General features: G+C 37.7%; 1 protein-coding gene across 1 annotated transcript in view; it reads right to left on the bottom strand.

Annotated features, from left to right (window-relative positions):
• Positions 1-2,393: 2,393 nt before the first annotated feature.
• The window catches only part of elovl4 (ELOVL fatty acid elongase 4), a 61,450-nt gene continuing 36,284 nt past the window's right edge, over positions 2,394-27,559 (bottom strand). Inside the window, exons 4-6 of the mRNA XM_003215694.4 lie at positions 11,664-11,835; positions 7,848-7,975; positions 2,394-5,185 (exon numbers count right to left, since the gene is read on the bottom strand). Of these exons, the coding sequence (XP_003215742.1) occupies positions 4,916-5,185; positions 7,848-7,975; positions 11,664-11,835 (570 nt within the window). The 3' untranslated portion in view covers positions 2,394-4,915. The remainder of the gene's footprint in view (positions 5,186-7,847; positions 7,976-11,663; positions 11,836-27,559) is intronic.

Genomic DNA, 27,559 nt, shown 5'->3' with positions numbered 1-27,559 from the left:
TAAAATCCAGATTATCTGATTTGAAGTGGGTCAAAACTGCCATATAATCCAATTCAAGGTAGATAATCTGGATTTTACAGACCTTGACAATTTCAAAGAAATGATTCCAATCAAGAATGAATGGCACAGATATCTTGATTGTCACCAGCTGGTGTTTATTGGTTTTGTTCACCTTTGCTGTTTTTATTGTGTGTGTACATGAATGTGTGCCTTCAAGTTGCTCTCAATGTATTGTGACTTCATGAATTTAATAGGATTTTCTGAGGCTAGGAAAACTCAGAAGTGGTTTTGCCAGTTTTTTCTCTTTGAAATATAGCCTTCAGCACTTGCTATTTGTCAGTGGCCTCCATGAAAGTACTAAGCCTAGCTTTCAAGATCATATGGGATCTTGTGTGTTTAGGGCACTGGGCCCTCTAGGGCCCTTTTCCTACAGCTATATAAAATCTACATGGAACTGGATTATATGGCAGTGTGGACTCAGATAACCCAGTTCAAAACAGATATTGTGGATTATCTGCCTTTATATTCTGGGTTATATGACTGTGTGGAAGGGCTCTAAAGTTTAAAATAAAGTAAAAGCCCTGATATTTTTCTAAACAGAAGATGCCAGGAATTAGAGCTAAGATCTTCTGTATGTAAGGGATTCCCTCTGGCACTGGGTCATTGTTCATCTCAGGACTTCTATTTCTACAATTCAATACAAAGAGATAGCAAAAAGAGAAGGGGGAACCACCAGTTGAAAAAAAAAAGTCAGTCTTCCATTCTCTCTCTCTGAACCCTTCCTGACTGGCCCTATTAACCAGGATCTGATCCCAGGTTTTCTGATTATCCCCGATTATCTGGCAGTGCAGACATATAATCCAATTTAAAGCAGAAAACCTGGAATCAGATCCTGGGATATAGGGTCTGTCTGGAAGGGCCCTCAGAGAATACAAGACAGAGAAGAAACAGGAACATTCAGCTTCTTGACATATTTCTTCAAATACTCATGTCCCTTCCACAAAGCTGTATAAAATCCACATTGAACTGGATTATATGGCAGTATGGACTCAGATAATCCAATTCAAAGCAGACATTGTGGATTGTCCACCTTGATATTCTGGGTTATATGGCTGCGTGGAAGGGCCCAAACACATCCATGGAGTAGTGAGCTACAATACATTCACTTTGTAACCACACAATGATTGACCAATGAAATGAAGACTCTAGAAATCCTTTGTACAGGCAGTCCGCAAGTTATAAACAAGATAGCTTCTTTAAGTTTATTCTTAAATTGAATGTATATGTAAGTTGGCACAGGTACATTTTAAAGTGTAATTCCAGCCAAATATCTCTCTCTCGATAGCACAGGGAAGGGTGAATACCCTTTGGTGTAGGCTTTGATGTCTGTGCCCCTGGTCATCTCAATTTCTGTCCCCGTGACAATTGGATTTTGAAAAAAACTGGTTCGTTGTGGATACAAGGATTGCTGATAAATGTTTTTATTTATTTATTTACAATATTTATATCCGGCCTTTCTCTACCCCAAGGGGGGCTCCAATGGGAACCCCTTTTCCCCATGATAACTCTTTCAGGGGAGAATTTCCCTTCTGAGAGATAGATTGTAGTTGGCAGACATATACTAATCTCACTTGCTGTGGTTCTTTTCAGACACTGCTTTTTAGATATATAAAAAGAAGTAACATCTATGTGACAATGGTAGTGTCTTTTCAGGCTCAGGTACATGGATTAGGAAGTCAATAAACATGGGGGCTTTTCATTCTGTGTATCCCTAATATGGCACGTGCCAATGCTATAATGCGGGCATGAGCAACTTCAGCCCTCCAGGTGTAGGCTGTTAGGAATTGTGGGAGTTGAAGTCCAAAGCACCTAGTGGGCCAAAGTTTGCCCCTGCCTGCTAGAATGCAATTCACCTCCATGTAGAAAAAGTAGTGCACTACTGAATAGCAGAGCCACGCATGTCAGGGGTATCTTAGATCCAGATCTCCATGTGGGTGCAGTTTGCACAGAAACTTGCTTATCAGTGCTGGCAGCCTGGGCACCACTATCAGCCTGTTCTTTGTTGACAAGCAACAAGTAATTCCAGTTTCCAGCAACAATATCAAGCTGGACTGACACCCCCATGTATTCTCATGGATAGGAATCTGTAACGCTCAGTTTAGGCAAAGAGAGGCATAAACAACAAATTATGGCAGATGAAATCGCTGTCAACAGGTGTGGCAAAGAGCACATCATTGTTGTAAGAGAACATTTCTCAATGTCACCTGCAGAGGCATAAAATGCTAATATCCTATATCTTTCCATCAAAATACTTTACTTAATCTGGATTATAACAGAAAAGCACACCATGCTGAAATCCTTATACAGTACAAAGAGGGCACAATATCTGCAAACAAGTTTAACTTTTCTTTATTTCCGTACATTTTAGGGAACAATCCAGCCAAGATTAAGCACATGCAAGTCCCACTGATTCCAATGGAAGAAAAAGCGCATGTTTAGTTCTCCCACACTGAAATCAACAGAATTTCTGTTTATCCTGCCCGATGCTCCTTTTTGTACTTTCTTCTGGAAAGTACAAAAGAACAAGACTCAGCCAAGAGATCTATTAATGTCCCAGACTAGTTAAGATCCAAAGGATCTGATGTGCTGTCACAGCAGTACAATCCTATACGTATGTGGAATTCGTTTCCAAACAGTACCAAACCCAAAACAAAATGATTTATATAGGTAGTAGCAGGAGCTGGCTAGGAGGAAAATATTATGTACAGACAGCAACTGTCAAAATGTATCAAATCCCTTTGGTACTGGGCTTGGAAAAATGCATTTTATATCAAAAGAATGCATATTCTCGGCACGTTTTCCCCCCCGATCCCTGTAAAAAAAATTCAGATGAATTTGGTATCAAACTCCACATCTTAACTCAAAGGTCAGTCCCAAAGTTTAATGGGACTAATATCCTAGCAGGAATATTTATGATTGTGACCCACAGCAGTATTCACCATTTCAGTTTATTTTACTTTGGGAGAGCAAGCTAGCCTGTAACTATGCTCAATGTCAAAAAGATATTGATAGTCCTTCTAATTTGGGACTAAAGAGTCTGGGATGTCACCATTAAATCAATGATACAGTAAGAATATTCCTCTTCCTATAGTTTATTACAGACAATACAAGATGGGGGAAAAGAAAAACAGAATTCAATATCTCAACTCAACAGTTTTATTGTAATGATATCAAATATACTACTCAAGAGGCCTTTATCTCATAAGTGTATGATAACTGGCTCCAATATAGACAGCAGAGAAGCTAAAAACCACTTCAGTTCTCCATTTTCCTAAAATTCACTCCATGCTGGAGCAAATTATGACTTCTGTCTGTTCATTGAAGAATTCTTACTGAACTTTTGTCTCAGTAGTGCAATAAAACCGAAACAGTTCATTGTAAAGAGCCTGAGGTACAACTGAAAATCAGAAAGAAGCCACAATGGCTCAGCAAAGGGAACAAAGGGCCAAACAGTCATGGAAACTAAAGAATGCAGTCGTATAGATGTGTATCCAAATGCAAGCCTCAGTGGGCTTCAGTGGGACTTATTCTCAAGTAATTGAAACTGTAGTACATCCTTAGAGAAGCTGATATGAAAGGTATGAAATCTTCTCAGCTAATACTGCCCTTGCAGTGATAGGATGGCAAGAACAATGAACAAGTGTATATGAGTGTATATGTACAGTGCCTGTTTAAACAGATTATGAGTCTGCGAGTATTACAGTACTAAAAAGTAAGACCATCTTGAAAGTAAACAGTTCACAGCAACATATCTACGGTACAGTAGCTCATGGCATTTAAGCACTTGGGCCCCAATTTACCTAAGTTAATCACAGTTAAGTCCCATTGAGCTGAATGGAACAAATTGCATATGACTAACTTGAATCTTCCTGCCTCTAACTGTGAGACACTTTACCCCAGCTTCGATTCTTCTCTTTATATCCCATACTAAGTCATTAGCAAAACGAAAACTGAGTTCTGTTTTTCATCTCCCCTCCAGTGCCAACATAACACCTAACCATTTTATAAGCATTAGCACCATGGGTTCCATGCAATTGGAGACAACAAATAGTTTCATGACATCTTAGAAATCGAGATTGCCTTAGACCATGGTTTGCCCTTTGTTTCAAATAACAGTTTCAATACATTCCATCCTTAGGCAATGTATTCATTAAAAAGGACATTGTGTTAATAGGGAAATTCATGTCATTAAACACTTCCCTAATTAGCATAAAACAAAATATAAATTGGGGGGAGGGCAAATGACATATTTCAGAAATAGTGTTATAGTATAATAGATGTTAATTTCAGCAAGTGAAGAGGTAGGTGTATTTCCACACTATAAGAGGTTTAACAAACATGTTGGAAAAACTAGGACAAATTAATATGCCACTATAACCTAGTCCAAGATAATACAAACAAAACTATGATTAAAAAAAATTAAAAGAGGGCAAGAAATATTCCATGTTTTAATTAGAGGTCTGTTTCTCCTTACAGTTTCTGACAGAATCAGAAGTATTTATGAGCCTTCCCCCCACAGAAATGTCTGCTCCAACAAGTCAATTGTAGCCTGGGTTAACTGTAAATATTAAACACTGGACTGACAGTGTATTCTATTCCAGCAATTATTTCTTACATTAGCAACACCCGCAGCCTAAACGTTTACATAGAGAACATGAAAGTCTTAATAATTACATAATTACAAGAGAAAATTTTAAAGTTGAAAGATTCTTGTTAAAACAATCTTCATAAATAATGTTTTCTATCTCTTCAATAGCCTAAAAGTCAATTGGTATAGATAGCATAACGCTTCTTTCTCTTTTACAACCCGATTGGAGACTCTTCACTGCCAACAGCGGTTAAGGCCTGGATCAAGTTACTCTCCTTTTGCTTTCTTCTGCTTCTTTCCATTTTCCACAACTAGACTGTTTTCTGCTTTGCTTGTTCCATTTGCCACAACTCCATTGGCAATCTTGCCATTCTTTACTGGTTCCTTGGGCATCTTGTATGTCCGATAATAGAAGTTACCAAACAGAACAATGAAAGTGATAGCATAGAAAATGACACCCCAGTGCATCCATTTAGGGAAGGGACAATCAATATAAATAGACATGGCCGTGTGACCAAGCGTTATGTGGAATTGCATCTGAAAGATAGAAAAACAGCAACATCAAAGATTTAGATTAATTTGTTTTGATTAATTTTCACTTTGTATCTAGGGCTTGGAAATAACATGTTGAATAGAACCATTTTGCATTACTTTTTGAGTTAATCAAAGAAGATGTGGTGATTTTCCATTGGAAAATAAGGTAGTCACTGGAAATGACGTGGGGTGTTTTGTTTTGGTTTTTTTGGTGGCACAGCGGGTTAAATCACTGAGGTGCTGACCTTGCTGACCAAAAAGTTGGCGGTTCGAATCTGGGGAGTGGGGGGAGCTCCCGCTGTTAGCCCCAGCTTCTGTCAGCCTAGCTGTTCAAAAGCATGTCAACCTAGCTGTTCGAAAACATGTCAACCTAGCTGTTCGAAAACAATAGTAGTAGATCCGGCAGGAAAGTAATGGCACTCCATGCACTCATGCCGTCCACATGACCTTGGAGGTGTCTACGGACAGTGCCAGCTCTTCGGCTTAGAAATGGAGAAGAGAACCACCCACAGAGTCGGACATGACTAGACTTAATGTCAGGGGAAAATCTTTACTGAAGCCTTCAAAAAGTAACAAATAGCTAACTTGGGTCCTATGTTGGGAGAAAAACAGGATGTACATTTAGTTTATACTAATAAATAAGTATTATTTACTTTCACTTTTACACAGAAAAAAACATGGTCTTTTTTCAAATTTTAGGCAATTGTCTTTATGTATAACTTTTTAAAAAAGTAAATAAAAATACATATATCCTGAGTACAGGGGAAAATTGAATAATGAGAAAACTGAGTACAGTGAGCCCTTGGTATCTGCTGGGTTTGGATATCAAGATCTGTGGATGATAGTGGTGCCCTTATGTAAAATGGCAAAATCAAGTTTGTTTTTAGGAGTGTGTTTTGGGAATATTTTCAAGTTGTGGATGGTTGAATCTGTGGGCACAGAGTCTGCTGCTACAAAGGGCTGAGTGTAATGAATAACAGTTAAGATTTATTCTATAAATTATCTTTCTAAGCTCTGTTTATCCTGAAAACGAATCATATATTTAAACAAAAAACAGGGTAAAAGTTGGAAGACTGAATTTTTACTTTTTTACTGGGTTGCTGTGAGTTTCCTGGGCTGTAGGACCATGTTCCATAAGCATTCTCTCCTGATATTTTGCCCACATCTATGGTAGTCATCCTTAGAGGTTGTAAGGTCTGTTGGAAACTAGGCAAGTGAGGTTTTTCTCCCACCCTGGGCATTCCACAAATATATAAACCTCACTTGCCTAGTATCCAACAGACCTTACAACCTCTGAAGATGACTGCCATAGGTGTGGGTGCAACATCAGGAGAGAACGCTTCTGGAACAGGGCCATACAGCCCTGAAAACTCACAGTAACCCAGTGATTCCGGCCATGAAAGCCTTTGACAACACATTTACTTGTTTGAATCAAATTTACAAACATATGACAGTAGAAGCACAATAATTATGCTAAATCTATGTCTAGAGGAAGAGGGAGTGAGGAGTGAGAAGACATACTCCGGATATATGTATAAACTGAAGATATAAACTGAATTAATCTGTGACAGTAAATCAAGATACATTGACTATGCATTTAGAAAAAGATTTCCACATGAATGCATGAATGTTTTTCACAATATGCTATGCCTCACCCTCTCTGTAAATTTTGCTTATGGCTAAGGGAAACTATTTTATATAGTCTTAATGGAAGGTCTAGCAAAATCTAAATCTATGCTTGCTTGCTTGCTATATTTGTTTTAATATTTGAAAATATTCCCTGTGGGGATGAAATAGATCATCATATTTTAAGCTTTGTGGATTGCCTCATCCCATCTGTTCTGAATATTTTCTGTTTGTTCACGCAGAGCAGTATACATCAGCGGTTAACAGGGTGCTGGTCATGCCTTTGTAAATCATGATGGAGAATGTCTGCAGCTGCAAGACAGGTCTTGCACAGACAAGGTAATCTCTGAAGAAACATGAGAAGATTTCAAAAAATCTACTCATGCAGCTAAGAAACTTTTGTCAGACAGAATAGTCTATTCTATTATGTTCAATAAGAAAGAACAGACTATAATAGGATAGGTTGCCTGGCTGTCCAAATATTTATTAATAGATGCAAAATTAAATTCTTTGCTCTGCACATTCAGTTGAGAACACTGTTCTTACTCCAGCTTCTCTATGGGAGCTGCAGTAATCATAATGATGAGACCTGAGAACCAAAGGTGTAATTTCAGTAGTGTGATATAGAGCAACATTTCTAACTCTACTACTCTAGTATTCTAAATTTTAAATATTTACGATCTTTGCTCTAACCCAGGCATGGGCAAACTTCAGCCCTCCAGGTGTTTTGGACTTCAACTCTCACAATTCCTAACAGCCAGTAAACTGTTAGATATTGTGGGAGTTGAAGTCTAAAACACCTGGAGGGTCAAAGTTAGCCCAGGCCTGCTCTAACCTAAAGTGTCTGTTTGCCAAATTTTACATTCCTGCTCACAGAATCACCTAAGCTGGGCCAGAATTCAGTTAGGGACAAGTGTCCCTTATGCACAGAAATGGCCTTTTTGCAGAGCTCTGGGGATTGGCAAACCCTTCCTCTCTGCACAGCACAGCACCCAAAGCATTCCCCTCCACCTGTTGCATAATAAGAAACATTACTTACCAGCTGCATTATAGTCAAGTATCGTTTCCACCAAAGGTACTTGTGGAATTTTGGGCCACAGGCAGCTAGTCCATAGTACATGTACATAACAACGTGAATAAAAGAATTAATTTGGGCTCCGAAAAAAGCTGTAGAAAGAAAGAAAAAAAGTATTTGTATGTTACAAAAATGGTACCAACACTTTCTTGGCCTCTTTATTATACCTTAAAATAACATTTTAAAAATATGGTTAGTGAATTACAATTAAAATTTATAGTGGAAAATATTTTAGTTCAAAATATGTAGTATGAGAAATGTTACGACATATAACCTTTTCTCATCTTTTTTTGCTTCAGGCAGTTTGAGGTGTATAAGATATATATAAAAAAGCACAACAGCTATTGCCTTTTTCTGAGGGGACAGACTGCTTCAGAGAAAGTACACTGGAGGCCATGTTTCTCCATGAATTCATCTAATCCTTATTTTTTGCTGACGACTATACCTAGTGAATGTTAGTACACTTTAGTAGACATGATTACATCTTGTGTTAATGTTATACTCTGTATAAATAAGTACTTCATTTAATCTATCCTGAATCTCCTACGATTCAGCTTTCCTACTTGAGCTTAGGTTCTAGTATTGTGACAGAAGGACAAAAAGTTCCCACTCCTGTTTCTATATGCCAGCCATAATTTCACATATGTTCCCTTACTTGCTATTCTACTAAGCTGGAAATGCTGTAATCCTTAACCACAGGACTGCTGATCCAGCTACTTTTGGCAGCTTTTATATCTCTAAACTATCCTCTTTGGGAGACAAACAGTTTTAAGTGCAGTCCACTTTCTCCGGACTTGGGATATTTATAGAGGTTCATGGATAGTAACATCCATCTCTGCCATTTGCTTGAAGGCTGATAATGCAAAGGAAGGTCAGAACCATTGTGTTATAGGAAATGAATCGATGAAATTATAAAACAGAATGGGGAAACATGGCGGAAGAGTATCGCCCCTCCACGGCAGCTACCAGCTGGGAATGCTTTAACTCAGTGGTTCTCAACCTTCCTAATGCTGTGACCCCTTAACACAGTTCCTCATGTCATGGTGACCCCCAACCACAAAATTATTTTCGTTGCTACTTCATAACTGTAATTTTGTGACTGTTACGAACCGTAATGTAAATATCAGATATGCAGGATGTATTTTCATTCACTGGACCAAATCTGGCACAAATGTCCAATACCCCAAAATTTGAATACTGGTGGGGTTGGGAAGGGACTGATTTTGTCATTTCGGAGAAGTTGTTGCTGGGATTTATAGTTCACCTACAATCAAAGAGCATTCTGAACCCCACCAACGATGGAAAGGAACCAAACTTGGCACACAGAACTCCCATGAACAACAGAAAATACGGGAAGGATCTGGTGGGCATTGACCTTGAGTTTTGGAGTTGTAGTTCACCTACATCCAGAGCACACTGTGGACTCAAACAATGATGGATCTGAAGCAAGCTTGGCGTGAATACTCAATATGCCAAAATGTGAACACTGGTGGAGTTTGAGGAAAACAGAACTTGACATTTGGAAGTTGCAGTGTTTTCCGATGGTCTTTGGTGACCCCTCTAACACCCATGTCGTGACCCCCCACAGGGGTCCCGACCCCCAGGTTGAGGAAATGCTGCTCTAACTGGAAGTCCTGCACTGAGCAGGGAGTTGAATTTGATGTCCCATGAGTCACTTCCCCACACTATGTTTCTACCCACTCCTTGGTGAAGCACAAGATAGCTTTACTTTTCCACCCCCCTTTTTTCACATGAATGGAATGGAAAGGAATCATATGGGCAACATGGTATCCTTATCAACTACTTCTGGTGACTACTTCCAGAGGGGCCCAAATCCTGAGAGGAACTGGGCTTTTAAATCACAGTTCATCTCAGGATTGAGGCCCAACAGCAGCCCCAAACCCCAGGATTTTGCAGGGGGGGGGGGATAGCTACATGCCCTCTCAGGTTGACCCATGAGGGCATCTTGCCAGTCCCCCTCCCCTCTCCAAAGCTTCCGACGAATTATTTTGATGTGTCAGAGCTTTGTCTAAGGGGCCTGAAGATGCAACCAGCCTCCTCTGGTAAGTTTAGATGGGAAACGGGAGGCTGGGAGGGGAGGACCGAAGAACCAGGATGGCAATGGGGATTGACCACCAGAATCATGGAAGACAATCCCAAGAGTTAATCTTCACAAGCCCAACATCTCAACAGATCCAGAACTTGCAGTAAGATGTGGATCTGCTGAGGGGTCTTTATATACACAGTTTACTCCGGATTAATCTGGATTAATCTCAGGCGTCATTTGGATGCCTCAGGTTAATCCACAACCCATCACGGATTTTGGGTTTGTGTGGAAGGGCCCAGTGTAAGATAATTTCACACTTTAAACTAATCCTTCTTCTCACTGAAAAAGAAAGAAAATCTTTGTGGGAACCCCAAGCACATTGAACTAAGTGCCACTGGAACCAAGAGTTCAATGGGCATGCTGAGGCTGTGGTAAATCCTTTAATCACCAAGGAAGTGTTGCTGATGAAGCAGCTGCACACAATTAGAACATGTTTATCTTTTTTTCATGGTTGCAGAACCTTCTGTGTTGCTTCATACTGCAAGTAGTCTTAAAATGCCAAAAGGAGATTTTACATGCAAAATCTGCACCACAGTTGTACCTTTATGCTCAAGAGAAGACTGTTTCATAATCTCTAGGGCTTCTGTCATATGCTCCTTTCCTCCCCCACATTTCCCAGACAAGGAAGTCTATACAGTAGATTCTCACTTATCCAAGACTCGCTTATCCAAGGTTCTGGATTATCTAATGCATTTTTGTAGTCAATGTTTTCAATATATCGTGATATTTTGGTGTTAAATTCGTAAATACAGTAATTCCAACATAACATTACTGCTTATTGAACTACTTTTTCTGTCAAATTTGTTGTATAACATGATGTTTTGGTGCTTAATTTGCAAAATCATAACCTAATTTGATGTTTAATAGGCTTTTCCTTAATCCCTCCTTATTATCCAAAATATTTGCTTATCCAAGGTTCTGCTGGCCCATTTATGTTGGATAAATGAGACTCTACTGTATCTTCACTCTGGTGAGGTGTTAATGAATGGCACTAACCTGACAGGCAAGGGGGGGGGGGTTGCACTCAGTAGCTCTGCCCTGCCTTCATGTCTTGTGCATCTGGACACAAAGTGAAAACAGGTAATACTGCAAAACTTTGCTTGTGACTTGAACTTCCCATGTTCCAGCCCATGGGAAAATATCTGTGTGTACAGTTGCATATGCATATCCCCAAATCAATGTGTAGATGGTGAAAGATGTGCTTGTTAGTTTGGCCTCACCTATGAACAAATCAGGCCTGAACGCTCCCTAGAGGGCAATGTGAATAAACTGAGGCTGTCATACTTTGGCCATATCATGAGAAGGCATGAATCACTAGAAAAGACGACATTGATTGATAAGGTACGGGAAAGCAGGAAAAGAGAAAGACCTCATTCTCTGATAGACTTAATCAGAGAAGCAATGATGCTAAGTCTGCAAGTTGAGGACAGGGGTCACCTGCATGTCTCTCATTCACTTGGTTGTCATAAGTCGAAGCCGACTTGAAGGCAGGGGCAAAAATGCAAACATTCCTTATCATATTTCATTGTGTATCTTACAACTTTAGCACTACTGAACTAAACACACACTTACCCTGTTACAATAATACGAAAAATATGTACTTAAGTGTAAAATTATTTTCTTCCAGTATCAGTTTTACTTTTTGTAACTTATATGATTACAGGGTTACTCACCTTGTCCTCCTGCAACCCATTTTATGCCGATCCACCATAAAGTAAACATGGTGTAATGATGGTAGACATGTAGAAAACTGATTTGGTTAAATTTCTTTCTTAAGATGAAAAACACTGTATCCAGGTACTCAATTCCTTTTGATACAAAATACCACCATAAAGCCCCAGCTATCTGTAAAATGGAAACAAGAATATACGAATTCATAGAGTCAGGCTGAGATAAGACATGGTCCAGCATCTTGTCATCATATGGATTCAAGGTACTGATCTTCTCTTACTCTGGAAATATTGCTTATCTTTCCATGCCTCAGTGATAGAGAAGTATATAATGAATGGCATCAGAGTCTTCAATGTTTAGTCATGGTATTGTCTCAAAGAGGTGAATGAAATACTCAAATACAACAACACCAAGGGCGCCCAAATTATGCTATATGCCAAATGATCATTTTATAATATAGTGAATGCCAACCATTATTCACTGTAATCAGCCCTGATGGAAGAAGTATTGTTAACCAGCACTGTTATTGAAATATTTGTTGATAAGAAGTATGGAACTATCTACTTTGTGGGCTAACTCACTGTGATAGTCCATGAGGCATTTGCATAGTGGGATGCAGAAGCAATACAGGCACCAACTAGCTCAGTGGTTCTCAACCTGTGGGTCCCCAGATGTTTTGGCCTTCAATTCCCAGAAATCCTAACAGCTAGTAAATTGGCTGGAATTTCTGGGAGTTGTAGGCCAAAACACCTCAGGACCCACAAGGTGAGAACCACTGAACTAGCTAATCCTCCTTCAGTAGCAATACACATCACAAACCCCAGACCCCAAGTCGTGTTCTTTTTTTCCAGCTATTTTTTAAACAAAGTGTCAAAATAACAAAATATTTTAGAATATTAAAAGAAAATAAGCTTCTTGTAGCAAGGCTACCTTCCTTACCCATGGGAAACTGCAAAAGCTAAACTGTGGGTGAAGCTCTCTGATTATCTAAACCTGAGTCATTATATTTTGCTTTGAAGATAAAACACTTTTATTAGTTTCAAGGCAGATAATAACAAAAGAAATGAAAACTAACCTGTTCACTTTCCCTTTGTTATTATTTTTTAATTACATCCCAGTCCAAATTGTTATTTTATACATATTTCCATTCCACCGATAATTACTTTTACTTATAAACTGCTTTGTTTTTAGCTGCTATGTTTCTTTTTCCCTGTTAATGTATATTGTCTAGATCTCTTATTGAATTATGTTTTGCAATTTACCCAAATAAAACCAATCTAATCCAGAAATCTAGCCAAGTAAATTGAAAAAGCCAGCCAGTCAGACAGCCTTCCTCTCTTTCCACATGCACACACATACACATACATACTGGCTCAGTAGTCCCCTCATCACCACTGATTATTTTAAGGTGAACTGCTCAGTTCCACTTATTTCTTTATTTAAAGTACAGTGGTCCCTCGGTATCTACTGGGATTTGGTTCCAGGACACAATGGATATCAAAACCAGTTGATTGTATAGTAAAATGATGCCCCTTAAATAAAATGGATTAAATTTAGATTTGCTTTTTGGATTTTGTTTTAGTATTTTCAAGTCACGGATGGTTGAATCCATAACATTACATAAGGATTCATATTTTAATTCACTACACCAAACTGTAAAGAGAGCCTCCATCTTTATTCATTTACTTTAAGGCAGGGTTCTCAACCTATGGGTCCCCAGATGTTTGGGCCTTCAATGCCCAGAAACCCTAACAGCTGGTAAACTGGCTGGGATTTCTGGGAGTTGTAGGCCAAAACACCCGGGGACCCATAGGTTGAGAACCACTGCTTCAAGGGATTCCAAGAAGCAAGAAGACCAAGAATGGAACTGTGTCACTCAAGATATTGTACTTTCTCTGGGATTATGCAAGGAGGTGGAGGAGGCAGCATTAGGATGTGAAAGCTGTTGGCTCAGAGATGCCTGTTTCCTAATGTGTGACTATTTGGGTGGTGTGAAGGGCAGCCCTCAGAGTCAATGTGATCTAGGAGAGGTGGCATTGCCAATTGTCTGTGCCAGAGGTCATAGCACCTTCCTCCATGGAACTGCCCTCCCAAGATATGAATTAGAAAAAGCATCTCCAAGTCAAAATCCTTCTCCTGCCTTGACACTTCCCTCCATGTCTCACTATCACGGTGCCCTTGGCCATTTGTTTCTTGCAATCACATGCCAAGAACTTGTCAAAAAAGCATGAAAAAGACCACTGGAAATTCTGCATTAAAGATTAGCCAAAAACCACATAGCTTTTTTGGTAAAATATATCAAACTCTTGGCCAGACACTTTTGGGATCAATGTTTTTGAAGCTAGCTATCAACAAAACAGCTTACAGCTAGTGTGAGTGCCTTCATGGCACTGAAGTCTAATCTGCTCAGATAATTTTAGTGATGATAAGTATGAGAAGAACCATGCATATGACTCCGACTTCTTTGGAAACTGGGATATAAATAATGTGGTTTGACTTCTTCCCTGACCACAGCATCCTATTCAAAAATACTGCTTATTTCCAGTCTTGTCAGTGAGCACCACAATGTAGAAGGAATGCAGTTTGACACCACTTTAACTGTCACGGCTTAATGCTATGGGATTATTGTAGTTTTAGCTTTCACTGCTGAAGAATGCTGGTATATCACCAAACTAGAACATCTTAAATCCTTAACATTGAGTCATGGGAGCTAATGTGGTGTCAAACAGCAGTAATTCCAGGGGACCCCAAACTTTTTAAACAGGGGGCTGGTTCACGATCCTTCGGACCGTTGGAGGGCCAGACTATAGTTGGCCACCGAGAAATAATAATAATAATAATAATAATAACAATAAATCCAGCATATCTATCTTGTTTGCTGTGTCATACAATAAAATAACAACAACAACAACAACAACAATGAGACCCTTTGGGCCATTAAGTCCAATCCCCTTCTGCCTTTGTGCATCAAAAGCACAAGCAAAGCACCTCTGACAGATGGCCACCCAGCCTCAATGTTAATAATAATAATAATAATAATAATAATAATAATAATAATAATAATAATAATAATAAAGAGGGTTGGAGGAGACTCCTTGGGCCATTAAGTCCAACCTCCTTTTGCCTTTGTGCACCAAAAGCACAAACAAAGCACCCCTGACAGATGGCCACCCAGCCTCAATGTTAATAATAATAATAATAATAATAATAATAATAATAATAATAATAATAATAATAATAATAATAATTAATAATAATAAAGAGGGTTGGAGGAGACCCCTTGGGCCATTGAGTCCAATCCCCTTCTGCCTTTGTGCATCAAAAGCACTAGCAAAAGCCACCCAGCCTCAATGTTAATAATAATAATAATAATAATAATAATAATAATAATAATAATGTGATTTTGTGATATGAAATCCAGCATATCTATCTTGTTTGCTGTGTCATAAAATATAACAACAACAACAACAACAACAACAACAAGGGTTTTAGTCTAACCCCCTTCTGCCCTTGTGCCATGGGGGCCGGATAAATGGCTTCGATGGGCCGCATCCGGCCCCCAGGCCTTAGTTTGGGGACCTCTGGACTTACATCTGATCTGAATGCTAAATGATGGACGTTTCAGAGTGTGTATGACCTACATACAACTGATAATTCCAACAAGAGTACACCAATTAAATCACTAGGGTCATGCTATGTCAACACAAAGATTCAATGGAGCTATTCTAATCAAAACTGGTAATTGGATGTAGGTCTGTATGTAGTATCTTTGACATCTGCAAAAGAAAGATGAAGGCAGATGACACACCTCAAAGCTAGGAGTTCCCAGATATAAAGAGTGTCCAGAACTGGCATTATGTTGCTCAACGTGTAGTACTATTTGCCCCTGGGCCAAATAGTCACATTTTTAAACTTCTACATCAAGGCCTATGCTCACACCCACTAATGAAAGCTATGATGCGGTAGATATTGTGGAAAGCACTGCACCAATGAAGACTCCACCTTTTGGGATAAGATAAAAAGCAGATGTCTTCATCACTCAGGAAGTGTAGCAAAATAATTAAAATGCATACTTGTATTGCAACCAAAACTAAAGACAATTACATTTTAACTTACAGAATCTTGTAAGCAGCACCTACAAGATTAATATGTTCAGAATTATTAACAAAGTTAAGTCTCTTGTCTTTTCTGGGGAGAATTGTGGAACTTTTTGATTATTTTTTGTCACTAGAAATAATTAGCAACATTAACTATAAAAGGTGCTGTTCTGTGCATGTTTGCAGGGATTTTCAGAGTAGTTATTATTCTCTCTCTCTCTCTCTCTCTCTATGTTGATTCAAGCAGGCATTTTGCTGCATTCACGTACATATGGCTCCAATCTTATGCATACTATCTGGGTACTAAGCCTTATAAACATCATCACATGTTATGCCAGAAGAAAGGATTTTTTTAAAAGAAATGGCTAGGGAATATTTTGATTAAGAAATCCAAAACTTGCAAATGCTCTATCCAGTTTGGGAAAAAAAAGTTTACCTTTTGGTTTTTTTCTATCAGGAATATAAATATGTGTCAAGCCTGCAGGTTTGTTAAGTCCCACATAGTTAAGCTGCACATATTACAGGCTAAGTGTGAATAGGATTTCATCTTTAGTGTCTTATAGCCATCATCCAGGGACATGAGAGAAGCCTCCCAGCAGGATCCTAACACATCCGGGCGTCACCTGGGCAATGTCTCTGTAGATGGCCAATTCTCTCACACCAGAAGCAACTCCCAGTATGTTCTCAAGTCGCTTTTGACATTAAAAAAGCCATCATCCAGATAAAATAACATGTGTCCTAGTTGCCACTTTGGAATCAAATCGTATTTAAAATACTGGAAATGATTCCTAGGCAACAATACATAAGATCGGGCTGCATTCCACATGCAACCATTGTGACTCAAAAGCCCATGGTTAACTGCTTTTGTCATGTAGATCTCAACACAATGCATTAATTTCTGAATTGTGCTTTGGACCATTGTGTTATACATTGGAGACTCACCTTATCTTTCTAAAGAAGACAGAAGAATGAAACCAAATTTCTAAACTAAATCTGCTATGGTCATCAGCAAGTGTTCATGCTCTGATCTGAATGACATGCCAGACCAAACTAGAGCAACTGTTCCTCTCTAATTGTAAGAACAATGAATAAGAAATAAGATGTATGATAACTCACCTATCTGTTGTATTGTGTGAGGCGCTATACTAAGAAGCAGTTATTGGGGGGGGGGGGAACCCCAACATTCCATAGCATTGATACATGTCAAAGTGGTGAGAAATGCATTAATTCTACAGTGTAGATGCACCTAAAATCTCAGGGTGTTAGAAAAGATTATTTTATTTTTCCAATTAACCCGAAGTGTTTTTTGGCCTAGTAATATTTAATGATCTTCTTCAGGGACTAATAAAAAATTAATCATTAATATTACAGTGTAGATGAACCCATTGATGCACCCTTGAAGATAATAAGGGACAACAATGAGAACAGTAAGGATGGCGCTAGATGAAAAGAGAAGACTCTAACAAAACTTCTGTGCTTTAATTTAAGAATAAAGTTACTTGGAGTTATCTCAACAAGTACAACAAAACTGCTGAACAAACACGAAAAAAACAACAAGCGTTGACTACAATGTCTTGTTACTTCTGTATTATAAAAGTTAGTTTGACTGTCAGTAATAATAGAACAGAATCTGAAATACTTGAATATTCTAACTATAATTAGGATCAGAGGCATGTCTTGCTATTTCTTTTCAGCGAAGCTTTCATACATGTAACATCTAAATCTGTTTAGACAGATGGTATAGAAAGATTACATTAACAGCTATGATTAAAGGGTCAGTGAGAGGTCCCCGATCTTGGTACCTTCTATTTTAGAGCCAACTTTACATTTGTATTAACTATTTAGAATTTCTTGGTGGGTTTCTGTTTCCCTTGATACATGCCATGGTAGTTCTTTATTTTACATTTATGCCTCTTGGATGGCTTTAGTTACCATGTGGAAATGTGGTGATGAATTGTTTGTGATGGTTTTAACCACTGAAATGGAAAATTGGAAAATCTTTCTCAGGAAAAATATTTATTTCTCAAGAAAAGTATCCTTTCTGCATAGTGAAACTCCTGAGCATGGATCCTGGTAATGGACTGCAATACCACACTGCAACAAATATTTACTATTCAACAGTAAGAAGAGCTCATCTCTTTGCCTGTGTGTGAACATTTATGTTATAGGGATGGGATTCAAAAATGTATTTTTTGAGATATAGTCAACTCAATATTAATGTGTGCTTAGTTCATTATATTGTGCATTTTCTGTCATTTCCTTTGTGTACTATATAACAGCATTTTTAAAAGAAAAAAGCTTCAAAACCAGTATTTACAGCTGTATGCTGCACTTAAAGGCTTGAACTTTTATGTGGTCAGGCAACATACTGGAGGTATGAAAGGAAGGGATGATAGCATTGCAGATTTGGCTTCCAATTATCAAGTTTAGATAGTCATAACAAATCTCCATGTTTCCATGTGGCTCAAATGTATGTAGTATTGAAATCACAGTATCTGTAATCCTAGATCCAAAACTAATGAAGAGGAAGATATTTTTTTGATCCAACTGTTTCCTGCTTTTGGACATTTCACACCACCAGTTGAGTAGTTCAATGTGCTTTCAGGGGATCCCTCTGCATTTCCACTCTAATAATGCTCAAAATGCCTTGGATACTGATTGGTTTTTAAGATCACAGAGAGTGGACAAGGGGAAGGAAGTCCCAGGTGTTACACAAGTCCTACATGGTTAAAGAAATTAGCCTTTAAATTACATCTTAAGGGTGCTACCACATTTCTTTTTTCCTTTTCTCCCCCTTCTATCTTTCTTTTATAGAAGCTAATTGTTAAGAGCTTGGACACAGCGTGACAAAGGTTTTGTAAGTACCTCTGGATTTCTCAACCCAAAGCTTCTACAGAAGTTTCTGCTACTGAAGACAAGTATCGGTCTCCCATAGTCCACTCCCTAATATCATACATAATTTCTTTTACATATGAGTAACTTTCATTGAAGACTATGCAATGCTTAGTGAATGGACCATGTCTGGGTGAATGCTTGCTTGTGTTTATTGCCTTTCTTAACGATAAAAATTCACCTGAATGTAGATTTTTTTTCTGGTATGAGCAAAATGGAAATGAAGCCTCTAGGGCAGTAGTTTTCAACATGTGGGTCCCTTCTAGTCCCAGAAATCCTAACAGTTGGTAAACTGGCTGGGATTTCTGGGAATTGTAGGTCAAAACACCTGTGGACCCACAGGTTGATAACTACTGCTCTGGGGTATTAGTCTGATTCAGGGATGGGACAGAAGCACTATTGCAAAATCTCTCGATTTTATCACTAGACTAGTGTTAAAACACCTTAAATTAAGAGTTACTTTGAATCAAAGCACAAATTATTCCTCCCAAACTGTAAAACAGGTTATTGGGAATGAACTAATACAATTCTGTTTACAGCAGAATCCATATCTTTTCTTTTAAAAAAAATCTAGAACTCTTGGGCACATATACAGTGACCAAGTAATGTGGAATAAAAGCAGACATGACAGAAGCAAACCAGGTTGAGACCTAGGTAGTCCTTAAACATACCAGAGTTCAGTTCTAACCCAGCTCCAGGATCTAGAGCAGGGGTCCCCAAACTAAGGCCCGGGGGCCGGATGTGGCCCTCCAAGGTCATTTACCTGGCCCCCACCCTCAGTTTTATAATATAATATTTTTATTTCAGTTTTAATAATATAATAAATTGTAGATACATATAATATTGATAGTAATCTTATGTTATACAATATAATACTAATAGTAATACCATATAATAATATTAATTATATGTTATATATTACATATTATATAATAGTATAGTGGTATAGTTCAATATAGTAATATATAATGCTAATATTGTGTTATGCTAATAATATAATATATTGTATGTACATACAACTGCTCTGAGTCCCCTTTGGGGTGAGAAGGGTGGGATATAAATGTAGTAAATAAATGCAGTAAATAAATAATTAATTTTAGACTTAGGCTCGGCCAAAGTCTGACATGACTTGAAGGCACACAACAACAACAACAACAACAACAACAATCCTAATTAACTTGACTATCTCATTGGCCAGTAGCAGGCCCACACTTTCCATTGAAATCCTAATAGGTTTATGTTGGTTAAAATTGTTTTCATTTTTAAATATTGTATTCTTTCGTTGTTGTTGTTGGACTACAAATAAGACATGTGCAGTATGCATAGGAATTTGTATTTTTTTTCCAAATGATAATTCGGCCCCTCCACAGTCTGAAGGATTGTGGACTGGCCCTCTGCATAAAAAGTTTGGGGACCCCTGATCTAGAGTATATGTGGCTTCAGGGCCATGGAGAATTTTTCTTCTCCAAAGCCCCCCATCCCAATGTGCATATGCAGATCGCCAGAGCACCCATCCATTAATTAGTTTAAACCTACAGTATATGTACTTATGCACATTATGGACCTAATTTCATGGTATCCCATGATTTTGCTTATCCGAGATGAAGGCCTCGGGTGCTCCATCTACACTGGACAAAAATGTGCTGTTGAGGGAAGATTATCACGAGGCATCAAACGACACCTCATGATAATGCAGTTTAATCCAGAATAAGCCTAAAAATCCCAGTTTTTTTTTTAAACACCTCCAAAGAGCCAGATCTTTCACTAAGGTCTGCATCTTTGGAGGTGTGTAGGTTGTGGAGACTGCTGCTGAGGAGATTGCTCTAGAGGGAGAATTCCTCCCTCCCTTTTCCAAAAACTCTATCATGTACTTTAGAGTGAAAATAATGCCCTTAGACACCTCCACTTTTTGTAAGCAGTTTTTTAAAATGTGGCCACCCCCTTGCCAAGAGGGCGGGTTTTTGACCCTCTGTGTGGGCACCAAATGCTCAAGGAAAATGTTCCCTGCACATTTTCTGCTGTGTAGAAGGGTCCTAATGCATGTTCTTTGTGTCATTAAAACACAGTGTTTTTGAGATGCTTTCAATCCTTGTTAAGTGGTCAGTGTAGATATGCTCCTTTGTTTTCCATCATTCAGTACATTTAAATTATCATAAATGTCCCACTCCTCTTATCGTGAATTTAAAAATCTTTTTTAATTTTTTTAGATTATATAAGTAGAATATAACATTTCACATTCACATTACAGAAAAAAAAGGAAAAATACCCCCCCACACACATATTTACTCATATCTTTGTGGTGTAACCTGTATCCTTAACATTTCTATTTCTATCCTTGTATACCAATGTACGTATATCTATCTGTTTTTCCCCATCCCTCTCCCCCCTCCCTCCGGGAAGAGTTTTACCTATCTTTTAAATATTATTTTATTTGTTCAGTCATTGAGATAGCTTGATTCAGTTTCTTGTATTTTCTTTTCTCTTACTCTGGGTTATCAGCTCCTTCCATTTCCAGCAGCATGAGTCTGCTAAGTATTCAAACTATTTTTAACATTTCCATTTTCTGTGCTCTTTCCAACCCTGGGCAACCATTGCTTCTGCAGCTTTTATAATATACTAGCTGTGCCCGGCCACGCGTTGCTGTGGCGAAGAATGTGGTATGGGAAATAAAGTATTGAGGAATTGGTGGTAGTTAAGGTAAAGTGTAAACGTTTCCCCCTGACATTAAGTCCAGTCATGTCTGACTCTGGGGGTTGGGGCTCATCTCCATTTCTAAGCCGAAGAGCCGGCGTTGTCCATAGACTCCTCCAAGGTCATGTGGGATGACTGCATGGAGCGGCGTTACCTTCTCACCGGAGCAGTACCTATTGATGCACTCACATTAACATGTTTTTGAACTTCTGGGTTGGCAGAAGCTGGGGCTAACAGTGGGGGCTCTCTCTGCTCCCCCAATTCAAACCTGCAGCCTTTCGGTCCAGAAGTTCAGCAGCTCAGCGCTTTAACACGCTGCGCCATCAGGGAATATTATTTCCTAAAGGTTGTGAATATACAATATTTCTGATTGGTTTTTTTTTTTGTCTGTTGGAGGCAAGTATGAATGCTGCAATTAGGAAAAATAATTAGGATGTAATGGCCTTGCAGCTTTAAAGCCTGGCTGTTTCCTTCCTGAGTGATTTTTTTGTTGGGAGGTGTTAGCTGGCCCTGATTGTTTCCTGTCTGGAATTACCTTGTTTTCAGAGTGGTGTTGTTTGCGATATTTTATGTGCTTCTACTGTCTGTGGCCCTAAGAAAAAAGAGGATTTGCCAAACTTTGATGATGGGAATATTTTGTTGGGAGGTGTTAGCTGGCCCTGATTGTTTCCAGTCTGGAATTGCCTTGTTTTCAGAGTGGTGTTGTTTGCGATATTTTATGTGCTTCTACTGTCTGTGGCCCTGAGAAAACAGAGGATTGGCCAGACTTTGATGATGGGAATCCTTTGTTGGGAGGTGTTAGCTGGCCCCGATTGTTTTCTGTGTGGAATTCCCCTATTTTCAGAGTGTTGTTCTTTATTTAATGTTCTAATTTTAGAGATTGTATTGTTCTGTTTTATTATACCACATTAATTTTTATATATTCTGATTTTAGTGTTTTTGAATACCTGGAGCCAGATTGTTTTCATTTTCACGGTTGACCGCAACACAATAATAATAATAATAATAATAATAATAATAATAATAATAATAATGATAGTAATAATAATACACAGTGCTTCACTGCCTTCTCAGCTTCCTTTCTGGAAGAATCCTTTCTTGGGAGGTGTTAGCTGGCCCTGATTGTTTCCTTTGTGGAATTTCCAATTTCCTTGCTTTATTTACTTTCTTTCTTTATTTACTGTCCTGGTTTTAGAGATTATATTGTTCTGCATTATTCTCTCCCAGAAATTATTTCATATCAAAGTAGAATCTCACTTATCCAACATTCGCTTATACAATGTTCTGGATTATCCAACACAGTCTGCCTTTTCATAATCAATGTTTTTGTAGTCAGTGTTTTAAATTCATTGTGATATTTTAGTGGTAAATTTGTAAATACAGTACAGTAGAGTCTCACTTATCCAACATAAATGGGCCGGCAGAACGTTGGATAAGCGAATATGTTGGATAATAAGGAGGCGTTAAGGAAAAGCCTATTAAATATCAAATTAGGTTTTGATTTTACAAATGAAACACCAAAACATCATGTTAGACAACAAATTTGGCAGAAAAAGTAGTTCAATACGCAGTAATGCTATATAGTAATTACTGTATGTATGAATTTAGCACCAAAATATCACGATGTATTGAAAACATTGACTACAAAAATGCGTTGGATAATCCAGAATGTTGGATAAGCGAGTGTTGGATAAGTGAGACTCTACTGTAATTACTACATAGCATTACTGCGCGTGGAACTACCTTTTCTGTCAAATTTGTTGTATAATATGATGTTTTGGTGCTTAATTTTTATAATGATTACCTAATTTGATGTTTGATCGGCTTTTCCTGAATCCCTTCTTATTATCCAATATATTTACTTATCCTGCCGGCCTGTTTATGTTGGATAAGTGAGAGTCTACTGTTTATTGATAATCTTATATTATCTGCTTAGAACTGGATTATATGAGGCCCCTTCTTCACAGCTGTATAAAATGCACACTGAAGTGGATTAATGGCAGTGTGGAGTCAAGATAACCCAGTGCAAAGCAGATAATATAAGATTAAAAATGGGTTATATAGCTGTGTGGAAGGGCCTTGAGTCTACACTGTCATATAATCCAGTGCAAATTAGATAATCTGTGGAAGAAGCCTAAGTGAGGCCTAAATTTGCCTGTCCCCTAACTGAAATATGGCTGTCCCTTGGTTGCTAGGCAACGAAGTGGGCAGAGATTAGCCCTCTAAACTGGCAGCAATTGGATAAAAACAATTATTGCTCTCCCTCTAATTAGGACTTTATTTTTCTTTTCTTTTTATTGTATCAACCTTGAGGCGTGGATGATGGGTTGTGTTGTCAAATTTCGAGGTTGGGGGGCCTGCACTTTTGTTGTTTTGTGGGTTGCCGTGATGCCATCACTCTTATATATATATAGATTGTGAAATTTTGGCCCATTCTTTATTCCTGTCTATACTTTCTATTTGCTGGGTAAAAAATGTTGCTTATTCAACTCTGTTTTTATCCCTAATATTTCTTCCATCTCACTTTTTTATATATATAATTTTTTGTAACTTATCACAGTCCCACCACATCTGTAAGAAAGTTCCTATTTTATCACATTTATGCCAACATAGTTTTGATGTGCTTTTTGTAATATTGACTAGTTGATGTGGGGATCAATATCATTTTTTCAGAATTTTTGATTGCGTTTCCTTAATCCTTAGGTGTTTAATTTCTTAACTTGTATTTATCAAGTATTCAGTGTCCTTCTCATTACTACAGTAGAGTCTCACTTATCCAACACTCGCTTATCCAACATTCTGGATTATCCAACACATTTTTGTAGTCAATGTTTTCAATATATCGTGATATTTTGGTGCTAAATTCATAAATACAGTAATTACTACATAGCATTACTGCGTATTGAACTACTTTTTCTGCCAAATTTGTTGTTTAACATGATGTTTTGGTGCTTCATTTGTAAAATCATAACCTAATTTGATGTTTAATAGGCTTTTCCTTAATGCCTCCTTATTATCCAACATATTCGCTTATCCAACATTCTGCCGGCCCGTTTATGTTGGATAAGTGAGACTCTACTGTATTTAATTCCTCTTTCCATACCTCAATCAGTATGGTTTTTCAAATTGTATTGTTTTCCTACTATTTTCTTATATACAAATCCCACAATTCCTTTCTCCTTCTCTATTTTCCATTTTAAAAATTGATTTAAATTTGCTTCTAGGCTTTCATTTCTCTTCCATTCTGTGATCTTCTGTGTCATTCCATGCCATAATAACCAGTTACTTTGTCCACATTTGTCTTTTAACTCCTCCCAATCTTTTATTGCTCCACCAGAATTTAAGAGGTCACCAATCTTTATTATTCCACTTTGTTTCATTTTTTATCACTTTGCTGTATATCCTATCAGTTTTGTTATTTAATAATCCTATTGGGAACATGTCTATTTTGTTTATTGGATGTTTGCCATTTTCCCAAAATTCCAATGTTGAAATCAGAGCTCCACTTTTATTTTCTTTCTTTCTTTCTTTCTTTCTTTCTTTCTTTCTTACTTACTTACTTACTTACTTATCCATCCTGTCCTTTAAACACAAGCAATGATCCCACCCATTCATTGATTTTTCAATTCTAGTCCATCGTTTTGACTTGTCAAGATCTAACTCCAGTACTTTCACTAATTGGCTAGGTGCTCCCCACCCTCCATTTTCTTGCGAAGATTAGAATGTCAAGTTGGAAAATCTACTTTTTTTAGCCCCTACTATCCACATTTTAATTGAGTTATCCCATTTTTTAACTATTTTGCTTGGAATACTGTATGGCAGGCATGTAGCCGGGGGGGGGGGGGGCTTGAGGGTCTTCAGCCCCCCCTGAAATTCTCAGGGTGGCCTGTGAGAAGGCCTTAAATTTATTATTTAAACTGTAATGTTTATTCATATCATGATCTGATCACCATGCTCAATATATCCCATATGCTTGGGGGTATTGGGATAACGATACAAAAGCTTTGCTAGGGTAGATCCCCTCTCACTCAGACTCAGCCCCCCCCCCCCCCGAACCAAAAATCCCATCTTCCTCCAAATCAAAATACTATCTACGGGCCTGCTGTATGGTAAAGCTTGGAAAAGGAATAGTAACTTGGGTAAAATCATAATCTTTACCATCTTAATACTGTTTTTATATCCCAGTTCCATTTTTTTCCAATTCTGAATTTTCTTGTTGACTTTTTTCAGAATTTGTTGTCGTTTATTTGTATTATATTGTTTAGATTCTTAGGGATATAAACTCCCAAGTACTTTAACTTCTTTCCCCCCGAGTTTTGTGCCCAGAGTAGTTTGCGCTTCTTTTAACTCTTTCCAGGGTAGAATTTTGTGTAGAATTTCTGATTTTTCAATGTTTATGGCTAAACCTGATATCTTTTCAATTATTATTACTATTTTTGTTTCTTCCTTTACAGATTCCTCTGGTGAGCCTCTGGATATCAATAGCAATGTCTGCATATAATTTTTTTTAATGTTTTCCTTACCAATCCTACATCTTTTAATTACCCAGATTTAGTCTAATGCACCATTGAATCTAATGTGCACCTCAATTTTCAAAACTCTGAAACCCCAAAAGTACTTACCATATTACATGAATCTAATGCACATCCTAATTTTGGGAAGGTAACTTAGTAAAAAAAAAAAGATGAGCATTAAAATTGAGTAAATGCAATATTTTATCATTCCTGATTAAATTGGCTAATGGTTCTATTGTCATAGCAAATTGGAATGGTGAAAGAGGACATCCTTGCTTTTTGTTTCTTGATTTGAAGTCATTAATTAATATTTCTGCCTGATTGTCTTTATACAGTTCTTTAATTACTGCACAGTTCTTTCTCCAATACTTGGGACAGATACTGATGATTTACTGAGCTTTATATATGTCTAATTTTATTATCAATATTTTCTCTTTTTCTCTTGTTGCATGATTATGTTTAATATATTTCTAATTGGGTCTGCTAGCATCCTTTCTTGATGAATCCAAAAATGGCACTCCTTTATTAAATTTGGAATAATTTCTTTCAAACTATTTGCAAATCCTTTGTAAAGGTTTCATAGTACATGTTGCATAGTATTATCGGTATATTTGAATTAGGGTTGGCCTCCTCCTTATAAGGTTTTAGCATTATTATTTCTGATCTTCTTCATGCCTCTAGGATTATTTTATTGATCAGTATCTCATTTAACAATGTTAATAGGTCGGAAGAGATTTCTGCTTGAAATGCTTTGCAGAAATTTGTGGTAAATGTCTGGCTCAGGAGATGAGTTTGATTTGATGTTTTTATTACCTCTTCTATCTCATTAACTGTTATATTTTTGTCCAGTGATAATTGTGTCTGAAGGCCTATTTTTTGTTATTATTCCCTCTAAATCTTTCAATATCCTTATTTGTCTAAAGTTTTTCATAGTAACCTGCCATAATTTTCTTTAAATTCTCCTTTGCTTTTAATTGTCCTTTTTCATCTTTTAATTATATATATATATATATATATATATATATATATATATATATATTACAGTCAATGACCAGCAACATCTTTTAATTTAATTTTGTTATCCAGTTGCTCCCTTTCTCTTTTAAAAATAACTTGCCAATCCAGTTTTATTGTTTATAGAGTTAATCTGGAAATCATTCTTAACATACATTTCATAGAATCATAGAGTTGGAAGAGACCTCACGGGCCATCCAGTCCAACCCTCTGCCAAGAAGCAGGAAAATCACACTCAAAGCACCCCTGATGGATGGCCATCCAGCCTCTGCTTAAAAGCCTCCAAAGAAGGATCCTCCACCACAGTCCGGGGAAGAGAGTTCCACTGCTGAACACTTCTCAAAGTCAGGAAGTTCTTCCTTGTGTTCAGGTGGATTTTTTGTCCCTTCAGTTTCTCTACATCATCCAGTTGCTTTCTTCTCTCTTTCCATCTTTCCTTATTTGCTTCTGTTGGGTTTCTTTTGGAAGGCATGGGATATTTTTTTCTCTTTCCTGTTTTAATATCTTTAATGTACCTTTTTTTTAAAAAAAAAAACACACACATTTCCATAGTAATACATTTGCCCCTAATGACTGCACTGAAGGCGTCCCATATTATATCTTCCTTCAGGCAATCTGTTTAGTCTGAAGCAATTATTAATTTCCTCCTTTAATTCTTGTCTTCTTCCCTGAGAATAACCAGTGGGCTGA

Source organism: Anolis carolinensis, chromosome 1 (genome assembly GCF_035594765.1).
Source record: "Anolis carolinensis isolate JA03-04 chromosome 1, rAnoCar3.1.pri, whole genome shotgun sequence".
Classification (NCBI taxonomy): Eukaryota; Metazoa; Chordata; class Lepidosauria; order Squamata; family Dactyloidae; genus Anolis; species Anolis carolinensis.
This window is presented reverse-complemented; position numbering and strand designations above follow the sequence as displayed.